General features: G+C 40.8%; 1 protein-coding gene and 1 long non-coding RNA gene across 2 annotated transcripts in view; one reads left to right on the top strand and one right to left on the bottom strand.

Annotated features, from left to right (window-relative positions):
* The window catches only part of PTCHD4 (patched domain containing 4), a 200,749-nt gene extending 191,614 nt beyond the window's left edge, over positions 1–9,135 (bottom strand). Inside the window, exon 1 of the mRNA XM_054569474.1 lies at positions 8,707–9,135. Coding sequence (XP_054425449.1) covers positions 8,707–9,135 — 429 coding nt within the window. The remainder of the gene's footprint in view (positions 1–8,706) is intronic.
* An 812-nt stretch (positions 9,136–9,947) lies between these two features.
* Positions 9,948–12,755, top strand: LOC129067517 (uncharacterized). The gene is made up of 3 exons (XR_008528768.1): positions 9,948–10,086; positions 12,301–12,424; positions 12,663–12,755. It is a non-coding gene; the product is annotated as an uncharacterized LOC129067517 (long non-coding RNA).
* Positions 12,756–13,145: the final 390 nt, after the last annotated feature.

Here is a 13,145-nt window from a genome sequence, read left to right as displayed (position 1 = left end):
CTTTGAGAAGGTCTACTGGAGAACGATCTGGACCTGGTAGTTATTTGGTATTAATTTGTGTAACCGTCTCAGCTGGGTTAGGGAGGGAGGAGGAGTTAATCGTAGGTGACTGAGGTTCTGAGCCTGAGTAAATGGCAGAACAGAAGTGTCATTAAAAGTTATAGACATGGAAGACCTGGAAGAAAATAGATGTCTGGCTTGAGTGAGAGTATTAAGAGAATAGACAATGTTTCATGGAAAAATTACAAATATGAGTATAGTAAGGGCAGTGAGCCAGTAGGAAGTAGAGAACCATCAGAGACATATAAGAAAACCAAATGTCACAGAAGCCAAGAGGGGAGAAAGTGGTCAAGACTAGCTCTGTCAAGACTATCACTAAAATGCAACCTCTGGGATGCTTTTAAACCCAGTAAACATCGAAACCAAGGTCCCACTTTCCTTACCTGCCTTTTACTGTCCTTAGCAAAGACATATCACACTCAAAATGGTAACCCTAAAGGCAGCGCAAACTTTTTAGTGCAAAATGAAGAGGGATCTATAACCCTCCTACTGCACTTACTAAAGGAATATCAACAACTACCAGCTCTGAGGGTTGAAGCGAAACATTTTCCATCTAATTTTGAGTTCACAAGAAAGTCAATTAACCAGTTCTGAATAAGGGCAGAATATCAGTGTTTAAGAAGTGCAACCACTAGCATTTAAGAATTTACAATGAACAAGGTTCTAAGTACTGTATGCCCTTCCTACTCAGAGGGTAGGTTCATGAACCAGTAGCATCAGAATCACTTGCTGATGATAGAAAATATATTAATGTAGAAAATCTAGATTCATAGACTCTGTTCTAAATTGTGTCATATCAGCTCTCAACAAAGTCTTACTCTAGCCCTTGGCAACCTCACCATCATTGCTCTTCAACATCCATCCATTGTGACGTCCGCTCGATGCACCTAAGAAACCATGTTCCCCCTGTTGTACTCTTGCTTCTACCACCTAACTCCCTCTTGGGGAGTGTTAACTCCCTTCAGATCTCAGCTCAGAGTCACTCACTTAAGTAATTTCTAACACCCCAAGTCTTGGTATCCTACCCTCACAGCACATGTATTTTTCCCCCATGATAACCTGTAATTATGGATTTACCTATGTGATTTTTACCTTTTTCACTAGACTCAAGCTCCTGGATGGCAAGCACCGCACCTGTTTTGTTCCTTGCTGATTCTCCAGGACCCTTAAAATAGTTATCCACATGAATGTTATAAGAATGGCTTTTGAATCTCATGAGTCTCTTGCCCACATTACCATGACCTGCAGTGATGATCAGAACTGAATGTTCTCTCCCTCTGTGTAATCAAGAGACCTGGTGAGGTGAGAGAACAGGTTGAACATTCAAAGGGAGGTATAATCTTTGAGGCTGAATCCTAAATAGCTGGTCAAGCCTCCATCAGCCACAAACCCCTGAAGCTGCTTTCAGACCTTCTGAAGCTATAAGAACCTTTAAACATGTTTCTGCTTTCCAAAACCCAGAGCCTGTGCTGTCCGGTCTTTGAGGTGGCAAAGTCAGAGTGGCACAGGTGTGATCTCTCCATGTTGGGAGGGTAGCGCTGGAGAAAAAAACATGGGCAGTTCTAACACAAATCCTGTAACTAAATAGAGTCCATTCATTCTGAGTGCTGCTCATCAGGTAGCTTTCAGAGGCTCCGAATTTCCCTGAATGACAGAGAATAAGCCTTGATTTCGATGAATGGCTCTGCTATAATAACCCTGTCTGAGAGAAGCATGGATTACAAGGCCACTTTCAAAATATACACACCACTGTAATTGTGTGTTCCATTTTCCCCAAATACTCTTGTTCCTATGTATAGTCCCTATACCTTGTGTTCTCATAATACTAACATAATTAGTCTAACTCGGGTTTAATGATGCTACTATTGTGAAACAACTGCAAAGAGGCTTGAGAAAAATGCTGCTGATTTTTTTTAAAAGAGATAGATTTAATTTCAACATTTTTAGAAAATATTGAACAACAGTAATCAGTTTTAAGTTTAACCAGGTGACAGGCCCAATTACAGATGATAAGGCTGAAGGTTTCTCACTGTGGAACAGCTGCTTGATAATTCTTCAGGCGTTTCTTCAATGTTTCTACTACATGACTAAATGATATAGCTATGAGTTCAATTACCCAATTTCTTACAGTGTTTTTATTCCAAATTAATGCACATTACTTTAAACTCAAGCCATGACTACTAAGGTTAAGCTTTGTTTTAGACCTGAGCTTCTCAAACTCACTTTCAAGTGCATATGAATCACCTGGGGAACTTGTTAAACTACAGATTCTGGTCAGTAGATCAGAGATCTGAGACCTGCAGAGTTTTCATTTCTAACAAGCTCCCAGGCGCTGCTGCTGCTGGTGGTCCATACACAACACTTTGAGAGGCAAGGTCTTAGAAAGCACCACGGAATTAGTTTTGTGGCTGACAATGCAACACGGCCCGCTTTTAAGTCACAAGTATTCCTAAATGTTTCTGTGGGCCAGAGTTGTGATCAGCGTTAACTTTGTCCACCTCGCACTGGCAGAAATAATCAGAGAAATGAGTCACCCCCAGGACTCCTCTCGGAGCGTCTGGGGGACTAATTTAGGGAAGAAACAGACCTGCTGCCCAATCTAGAGCTGTCTTACACAAATCTAGAATCTTAGAATTCCCAGGTATCCTTTTTAGCAATGTTTATATTGAGGGTATGTAGAAATGTCAAGACGTAATCTGGAATAGGTTCGAACATATGCTAATCAACTCTAAAACTGCATTAAAAGAAATGTGATCCAATCATGGTGTAATAGCTAATGGTTAACATTTAAAATAATATTACCCAAACACACTATATTTTGAAAAGCACATCCTGGCTTATTTCAGTTATAATAATGTTCAAAGCAGAACTGATTAAGAAAAATCTGTTTGAGTTAATTATTGCTTAACATAGCAGGAGAAGCAAAGGAGTGTTTTGGTTTTTTGGGGGGAGGGCGGTATGGAGGAGTGGCCTTAGCCCCTTCTACACTTCCATCACACTGTCTGTGTGTCTTTGTCTTCTCTCCATCCCACAGTCCTTGGTGGTATTGGACCACTGAGGAAACCACCATTAGCTCAAATGATGAAAAAAATGAGAGAACAATGGAGAGATCCATTTATATTCCATTTTTTAAAACTTTCCCTTAATTCTTGAATTTCAAAAATGGAAAGAAACATAAATACTTAAAAAAAATTATTTAACTTAGTTTAAAGTAGGTTTTCATAGAAATCTAGAAGTAGGACCTAGGCCCCAATGCAAAACAAGTTTTTTGTCCACTTGGGTGCACTAAAAAAATTAATAAACAAACATCTCGTTATGGTGGTTAGGAAACATATGTGCAATAATTTAGTTAGGAAACTGTAATTAACACTATTCAATAGCATAGTTCATATATAATCAAGCAAATCTTTACCTCCAGAAGAAAAATATGTTAGAATATAACTCCAAATATAGTGTAATGGTATTTACTACTGCTTGGTGGAATGTTACAGAAGAATCCTAGAACTTGAAGCCCCCATTGGTGATGAGGCCGGTCAATGTCACGTAACGGCTCTTTAGAGAAATGGGGTTAGAACTTCGGTCTTCTGAACATTGCTCAATGTAGCCCTCATTGTACAATTGTATACCCCATACCATCTCATCATTTTTTTTCCTGATGCCCGTTTAAGATAGAAATACTCAAAGTTGTCTGGCACACAAGCCCCTGGCTCTGAACCTGGGTCACATTACACGATTCCCACTTTCAGTTGGTCCTGGAGCCTCACTCTAGTTTCTTCTGAATTGATGTAATACTACATTAAAGGTGAAATCATGTGTCAGTGAGGAATTTGCTGAACTCTGTGTGGCAGGTTCCACAGTAGAAACATAGCAGGAGTTTGCCCAAACTGCAAGTTTTACTCCTTTAGGGGCGTATAAGGAAATTGAAACCTCACTTTATCTTATTCAGGGCTGGTCTGTCTGAGCATGGGAGCTGGTGTGAAAGAGCATTAGTGGACTTATAACATCAATTTCACATGGCTTGGAATTTACAACCCTAGTTCTTCCTTAGTACAAAGAGCTGTTGTGAGTGAAGAATGCGGGATGTACTAGGACCTATAGTACTGTGGTTAAGAATATGAAGTTCCGTACCAGACAGACCTGGATTTAAATCCCAACTTCAAAATGTACTACCATGGGTGTCTCATAGAAGTCATTTAACCCCTTGTTATTTAATTTCCTTACCTCTAAAATGAAAATAGACTCACTGTAGCTCAGACTTGTAAACATGACACGCTGTGTATAAAACACCAACACACTTAGGACACAACCTGAACATCCAGTAGCTTATCTGTGTTTTCCCCTACTAAGAGATAGAAATGAAAACTTAAGCTTTAATCTATATCTAAATCTAAATATCAGAGAAGATCCTGACATGGATGTCTTAGGAAATTTTAGAATGAATTAGGGAAAGAAATCTATAGAATAACTTTTCTTGGAAATCTCTAACAATGATGTTAGTCTCAGTTTCCATGTCAGCTTAAGTTGTCCTTCCATTGAGACCAGAACTTAGCAACTAACATCTTCCAAATCTGGGAGATGTATTCCACATGTATCCAAAGAAACACTATATTTTCTTAAAAAGCAAGAAGTGTTTCTTTGTTTCTATTTTTAACTGTGGTACATTGAAGCACATACACTCCACTTAAACATGTGTCCAGAAGTATGGTGTTAATGGAATTTAACGGGAAGAACAGGCTGCAGGGGAACTGAATCTGCGTCATTCCTTTCTCATCATTTACCATGGACCACATTTGTCTGCTTCTTCTTATTTGTCTTTTGTTGTGGCCAAAGTAAAGAACTGGGGATATATGGAGACTGTTTTTTCCTTAGAACTAGACAGATGGAAAAGTGTGGCCATCATGGCCTTCCTACGAGGCAACATAATATTACCTGCAACCACCTGAGCCACTTGAATTATAATGAAAATATTTCTTCGAGTCAAGAGTAGCCCTTGCTTAACAATTTTGTGTGCCGGTCTCATTTTAATCAAGAGACTGGTTTCAACAATATGTTGTGTATTTAAATGAAAAATTCAGCCTGATCACATTGTATTAACTTATACTAAATTGATGTTTTAATAGGTGAAAAAAAGATCCCAAATTATAGCGGTCAAAATACCTTATAGAGATCTAGAAAATGTAGAGAATACATTTAAAATAAAATAATTCCACAGAGGTGTGAAAAGTGATGATGATTCTGTGATATTACAGTATAAATGTACAACTTAATTAACAGACTAATCAATGATATGACTACTATCTACACCGAAGTAGGCAAGGGTGGACTGGAGGAATGGGAGTAGTACAGCAAAATACGACGTGAACTTTATGTCTAATCAGAGATATAATAACATAAAGATTATAATAATAGGCACAATTATAGAATTCATAGTACATAGGTGTAGGGATTTCAGATTTTGGCATCTTTTTTGAAAATGTATAATGTTTTATTTCTTCTATAGTATTATTCTAAGGTGACTGCTGCTTTTTTCATACCAGCTTTATTTGAGCCTCTGTTTAGAATTCTATACCAGCACATTCTGTGTCCCTGCTTGTCTGGATCACCTTCTCAAGATAATCATGTTTATCCAAAGTCTTAAACCTTTCTGCACTCAGGACTATTTGGTTGTCTTAATAATACTTGGAAGATATCCTTATGATTATTATAACTAAGGATTTTTGACCACTCCTTTCTGTCCATCAATGTTCCTACATCTTTAGATTATTTCTAAGCACTGATTTACTGGCTTCTTTCATGTCAAGAGATTGCCAATTCCCTCACATTATCCAGCCACTGCTGTTTATTTTGTGTTTTCTTCAACTTCTGATTCCCTGCCTACCAATAGCATCTTCCAGCACTAAAATTTTCCATATTGTCCAGAGCTGGAAAGATTGGTTGATCTAAGCATGACAGAGGAAAGCAAATTGAATTAGAGGGCCAAAAAAATGTACCTATAAAAATTACCCTCAAATCTCATACACCAGAAGTTCTCAAACTTAAACATCCATCAGCATCATAGGGACACTCTTTGAATATCATTGGCACACATTAATTAAAATTATTTCCAAATAACATGTAATCGAAACTGCAGGTGATCTCATGTTGCTGTGTGCCAAGGAGTTCTTAACCCGAAAGTCATCAGAGACCCTCTGATAGGATTTCAAGGACACATGGTACTCACAAACTATATTTTATATTTATATTAGCTTGTGTGAGATTATATCTGGATGCTTGAGAGGGCCCATTGTTCCTAGAAGAGTCTTAAAGGATTCATTTACCCAAACATAGCTTAAGGATACCACCGATATCATGCAGAGGGAGTAAAGCCAAAGCATTTGAAGAGACACTGACATTAGAATGCAGCAGAATAAGGGCTTTATAGTTCAGAGAGCCAACTAAAAATTCTGTTATTTTTATGGTAAGCAGAATAATTTTACTTTTACTACATTGACCTTCATAATCAATTAGCGTATCATTTTGCGACTGTCCACTGACTCCTACCAAGATGTAGACTGACTGACCAGTCAGGCAAAAAGTTTAGATGGAGTACCCATTACAGATCTAGCCTGGCATTGGCTCAGTGGTGGACCCAAAGATGGCAGAGTCCCTGTTTACAGGTAACTGGATGAGAACACGGACATCTCCTATTTTTAAGCCTCATGAGGGTAAGAATCTTGATTTTGTGCCTTAATCTCTGTCCCATGTGTTTAGAAGAGCATCTAGTAAATCATAGGAGCACAACAAATGATTATGAAATGAGTGAACTGAAGGCCTCAGGGGTCTGTACCATAAATGTCATAATGATATTGACAGATGAACAAAATGTCCACAGTGGCTGACTGGACAAAGCTCTTACACCTAGAGAGTACTGCTGAATAAAGGAAATAAGGGACCCAACTAATAATGCATACCAATAAACTGCAAACTGGCCTCAATAGGGAAAACAAACTTAAGTTTAAACACAACACAGTTTGAAATCTTTCTTCACACCAAATGTTTGGCAAAGGGAAGAGCGGAGTTAAGAGGCTACAGGCTGGGAAGATCACTCTCTATCTCATCTTTTTCTTTAGCAACAATGCTGATGTCAAAGGACTTGGGAAATGACAAGCATGCTGTCCAGTGGCACATATTCATCACACTCCCTTCAATAAGTGTTCAGCAGACTACCCTTTATGTAGATCTCAAGCTGATGAATCATCTGTTCAGTTTCACTAAACCTCAAAGGGCAGTTCAACTAAACAAGGGGCTGAGACCCTGTCAGCCTCCAGATGAACCTAAATAAGGACAACATGTTAAGAGGAGGCAGGTGATAAGGTTTCCTGAGGAATCCCTAGTTTGCATTAAATCCTCCTTCAGTTCAAGAAACAGAGCTATTTGACCTCAAAAAACCTAAGAAAATTATTTTTTGTATATAGATGCTTACTATATCAGATAAAAAGAAATATTAGTGATTTCTTATATTGAGGTCATCCATTTGTTGAAACTGGGGTTCTTCCTGTTCCATTTTCCCCCTGGAAGCACACAGGGCTGAGCATACAAATGGTGCAGTGACTCTTTTGGAAGTCACATCTGTCCCTGAAACTTCAGTCACCTGGAGACTGCTTGCTTCATTCCCTGCTGCAGCTCAATCCTGCCAGTGTACGGTGAGTTTAGAAATCTCACCTGAGCAACAAAATTTGAATTGAGTGTTTAAACAGCACAATATATTTAGTGCTGGAATAATCATCCTTTGCAGTTTTTGCTCACCGTGGACTTCTTTCTTTTCTTTTGTTGTTATAATAATCTTGCTTTGGTTTGTATTTTTATGGAAGGAAGATAACAGGACTCAGCAAACTAGCATAACATTTACCTGCACATCCCCATTTTCACGCAGAAAAAATTTCTGCCTCCTTTGCTATGCAAACACACATGCACATAATTCCTGGAATCCCAACCACATTCACACTCACTGCTCTCAGACACACACTCACGGGGCACTGAGACACAAACTCCCTACATGTCGAAATCAAGCCGGGCTGAAGATGCAAATAGGTGGATATGGCACCAGGTGGATGTGTAATCAGTAATAAGAAATACATCGAGCCCCATAATGAAAAGAAATCCCCCAAATTGTTCAGGATTCCCCCACCCCCTTCCATTCACTGATTTATTAACCCTGAACAAAGATGTAATTGCAGGGTCTCAGAAACAACTTTTTTTTTCTTTTTTTCATTTTTGGCATTTTTTTTTTTTTGGCTTTGAATTTCTTAATGTCTAGTCGTACCATTCATTGCCTGTTTTCTTCACTCAGTTGCCCATCTTTTCCCCCCAAAATGAAAGAAGCATCAGCTTCTGAGTCTTTAAGGATGAGACCTCTGCATTTTCTTTGCTTGTTTAGGGCAAGAAATGAAGTGCTGCCTCTTTAATTGGCAGAAGCATGCAGGAGGAGCATACCTTTAATTTAGTGTTGGGATACCTCACTTGCACCCTGGCTGTTGTCTTATTGGAGACGGCAGCCTGCCTGAGATCCTCTAGCACTGAAATAATATCATCCAGCACGCATTTCTTATCCTGATTTCTCAACACACACAGATGGGAAAAAGTATAATTATAGCCCTTGTGGTTCACCTTCATTTCCAGCACGGCTCGGTGGGTCTGCAGGATCCCCTCAGCCTGGAGCAAAATATTGTCCCCGGGTGGGGAGAGGAGGATCACCCTGCCATACCTCCCAGGGGTGTGTAAGTCCGAATAGAGCTGGCTTTTGGACTGGTCCAGGGGGAAAAGGCTGCTGGCCAGGCTGCGCTCGATCTTGGCCAGGCTGTGGCTGGGAGCGACCAGGCGCTCCAGGTCGCCCTCGGGCTGGAAGCGGTTGAGCGCGCTGAGGCCGAAGGTGATGGTCAGGACTGCGGGCACGGTGAGGAAAAAGACCGGGTGCCGGCTCACGCACAAGCCCAGCCTGTGGCAGAACGACTGGAGCCCTCTGCGAAGCACCTGCCGCAGCAGCATCCTCCACCAGATCCAGCTTGCAGGCGCTCCCGGCCGTCTTAAAAAGCACATGTGACACGTGTAAGCGCCAGGCTACCCCCTCTCCTTCATCCCACCCTCACGGGGCCAGCCCCCTCCCCACCGTCGCCGCCTCCCCACCCCCTCCGCGCTCACCCCCGACCACTCCGCCTGGTCTTCCCCGGGCCCCACCTCCATGCGCTCCTACTACTCTTTCAAACACTGCAGCAAGTTGCAGTAAGGCGGGCAAATATCGACAGCGCGCGTGGGGGCAAGCGGCGGGCGCTGCGGGGGCACCGCGGGGCTCACCTCCTCCCCCGCCTCCCCGCGCCCTCGCCGCCTCCCGCGCCCCTCTCACCGCAAGAGCAGCGATCCCGCGGTCTAGCCCTTCATTTCGCTGCTGCAGTCCCCCGGTCTCCCTCGCTGGAGGTGGTTCCGTGCGGAGCGTCCCACAGATGTGGATTTCCTCTCCGTCCTGGTGGGGTTCGGGGCCGAACTGGAACCATGTGCCTCGGTGTTGTGAGAAGCAGACATGTGCCCCATAAGGCGTGGGGGGTGGGTGGGAGTAGGAGGGGGCAGCTAAGCTTTTCTTTTTTTAAGATGCTGACAGTTATTTTTAGAGTTTTGTTTTCCCTCTTTCCTCCGCGCTGGAGTGAATGGAAGAGGAAATGGGTGAAGGTGCTGCCGGCCCATTGGAGCGGAGGCAATTAGAGCCCAAGAAAGGCGGGGTGGACGTGGAGGGAGGGAGCTCCTGGAGGCAGGCAGCCAGTTTTTCCCTTCCAGATTCCCCGTGCCCTCGAATTGTGCTTTCCAGCTGAAGAAAAGGAACAGAGAGGATGATGCTGCATTTTTAACACACCACTGAGCATGCAAGGGATTTCCTTGCAACACCTTCCACTCTGTCATTTCACAGATTATCGGCTGCAGCGAGGGCTTCCAGAGACCCCATCCTAGCCGCGGTGCGTCGGGCTCTAGGGATCCCTCCCTTGCTCTGATGATTGGAAGGTAGGGATTTGCCAATAGCGGTTGCCTGTGGAGAGAGAGAGAGAGAGAGTGTGTGTGTGTGTGTGTGTGTGTGTGTGTGTGTGTGTGTGTGTGTGTGTGTGTTGAAGCTCTACAGGCAATGTGTGGTTTCTCATAAAATGTAACGTTCACATCCTGTACTTAAGAAGTTTGGAACAAAAAGTTCTTAAAAGCTGTTTTGAGCCCTCTTCCCTCATTTTTTCTTCCACTCTGCGCCCCAGAAAACAGTTTCTTGCCATCAGATTTATTCGGAAGTGAAGCGGATGTGAAGGCTAAGTTTGTTCTGTGAGTAGAATTCCACAAAGAAAAAAAAAAACAAAAACATTTTGGGACTCTCATCACATAGATTTTGCCTGGATAAAGAGGGCTAGACGGGCGGGGGTAAGCACACGGAAGTCCCATGATGTGTAAAACAGTGAACCATCTTCACCATTTAGGAAAGAAAACTCTCACCAGGTACAGTTCCTACCTCTGTATTCACAAGTGTGAAGGTGAGAAATTCTCACCTGCAACAGATCTATTTCAAAAACTTGAAAACTAATAAATTTGTGTGTGTGAGCTATTTCTTCCTATTAAAGCTTTCACAAGTTAATGTCTTGGAAAGAATAGGAAGAAATCTTGAGGACAAGTTCTAAAGTTTGATTTTGAACTGCTTTGGAATTCCTTTCCAAAATTTCTGTTCTGTTTGCACTGACTGCATAGAGAAGATTGAGTTTTAAGACATAATTTGTTCACCTCTCCTCCATGACAACGGAAAGGCTTGTTCTTCATTATAGACTTAGAGATGTACCCATCCATGCATACAAACAAATCAAAGGAGCCATCCTCTTAATAAATAGATGCTTTCTTATTTTTGCTAGTGAAATCTATTCTTGTTATCTGGAAAACAATGAGACAGCAGAGAGCAGAGAAACAAGGGCAATGCTTGTGGGCAATAGTCTAAAGAGTGGTGTTGTACCTAAAATTAAAGAAAAATTCTAGCCTTTTAAAATTGGAAGTGACCTTGCTGACCATCAGTTTGATTTCTTACAAAGGCAGGAATCGCTTCTAAATACCCTTGATGACTATGCTTCCAGCCCATGCCACAAAATCCTCCACATGAAAGAACCCACTCATTTTTCTAGGAAGCCCATTCTATTTTTAGACAGCCCCTTCCTGTGTTTAGCTGAACTCAGTCTTCATGCAACATTCGTAGGCTATCCCTCCCTCTCCTTCAGTGGGAAGAGTCCCCTTTGCAAAACTGTCAGATGTTCATGTTATTTCATTTAATGTATTCCATCAGTGCAACATGATGGGACATTGTTGTTGGCTATACAGCAAAGAGGAAATGTATCTATCATCCATTTTCTATGTCCTCTTTATTACATTAAATGTTCTTGGTCATATCCTATACATTAATTTTTCTAAAAAATGTTCTTTTTGAAAAATATATACTAACAGATTTTAGGAATGTACAGTTGAATAATTATGTAGTTCATTTTATAGATAAGGACACTAAAAACTGTAGAGGGTGAGATTAAAACCATCCTCAGAGTTATTTGCAAAGCAGAGACCAGTGTCCAGGTCCCTTGTTTCTAGTCCCATCACATTTTCCCTGGCAGCGTTGGACCAGGCCCATCCTGCTGTTTTACACAATGAACAAATCAGTCAGAATTGTTTCCTGCCTCACTGCCTCCACTTCCCACACCTCCTTTCCCAATAAATTCAATGGAATTAGAGAAGAATAAAGACACCAATAGATAATTAACTCAGTAATCTGATACATCTCTAAAGTGAACTACTCTGATGTAAGTACAAATCATGTTGATATCAATAATGACATCAAAATATATCCACTAAATGTTAAGTGAAAAGGTATGTACAGTATAAGAACATTTTGAAAAATAAAAATAGATGCTGGAAAAAATAAAATCTGTATTAAAATGTTTCTTTTGATTGCTCTATTATGGGATCATGAGTGCTTTTTTTAGGAGAAAAAAACCTTCTTAAATTCAGAAGTTTTAGAATGCAGCAAGTTACAAAGATAGCACGCAGAGCACCTTTATATCCCACATCCAATCCCTGTTATTAATATGATCTTACTTTAGGATGGTACATTTGTTGCAATTAATGAACCAATACATTATTATTAACTGAAGTCTATACATTATCCAAATTTCCTCAGTTTTTACTAATATTCTTTTGTTGTTTTTCCAGGATTCCATTCAGGACACTGCATTGCATTGAGTCATCAAGTTCCCTTAGGCTCCTCTTGGCTGCCACAGTTCCTCAGACTTCCTTGTTTTGAGTGACCTTGACAGTTTTAAGGAGTAGTGGTCAGGTATTTTGAAGAATGTCCCTCAATTGGGAATTATCTGATGTTTTTCTTATTATTAGACTGGTGTTGGGAGTTCTGGGAGGAATAACAAGGTAATGTGCCATTTTTATTATATCATACCAAGGGTACATTCTATTAACGTGTTTATCACTGTTGATATGAACTTTGATCACATGTCTGAGTAGTGTTTGCTAGGTTTCTCCACTGTAAAGTCACCCTTCTTCTACCCTGCTTTCCATAGGGTTTTCTTTGGAAGGAAGTCACTATGTGCAGCCTACACTTACGGAGTAGGAGCTATGCTCCACCTCCTTCTTCTTTGAGGATGGAGTCTACGTAAGTTATTTGGAATTCTTCTAAATGGGAGATTTGTTCTGTTCTGTTCTATTCTGTTCTGTTTTATTCTATTCTATTTTATCCTTTCAATCTTTCATTTAAATCAGTACTGACTCAAAGGTATTTCTAAATATTTCTGTTTTGATATTTTGGTTTATACTTCAGTACTTCTTTGTTGCTCACATTTTTCCACTTTTGGCTATCGTGAGCTATTTCCATTGGCTCCTGTATCCTTTTAACATATCCCATTATTGGTGGGAACTTAAAAAAAATTATTCCTTATTTTGTTGCACTGTAAGATATTCCAGGCTCTTCTTGTATCTTTCTTGCCCCAGCCCCAATCAACCATTTCTCTGAGGAGCCCTGGTTTGTTTTTACTAGGAAATGATAT

This window comes from Pteronotus mesoamericanus, unplaced genomic scaffold (assembly GCF_021234165.1).
Source record: "Pteronotus mesoamericanus isolate MK-2021 breed Mesoamerican mustached bat unplaced genomic scaffold, CSHL_Meso_final contig_20, whole genome shotgun sequence".
In the NCBI taxonomy this organism is placed as follows: Eukaryota; Metazoa; Chordata; class Mammalia; order Chiroptera; family Mormoopidae; genus Pteronotus; species Pteronotus mesoamericanus.
Note: the sequence above shows the minus strand (reverse complement) of the source record. Positions and strands in the feature narration are given on the sequence as shown.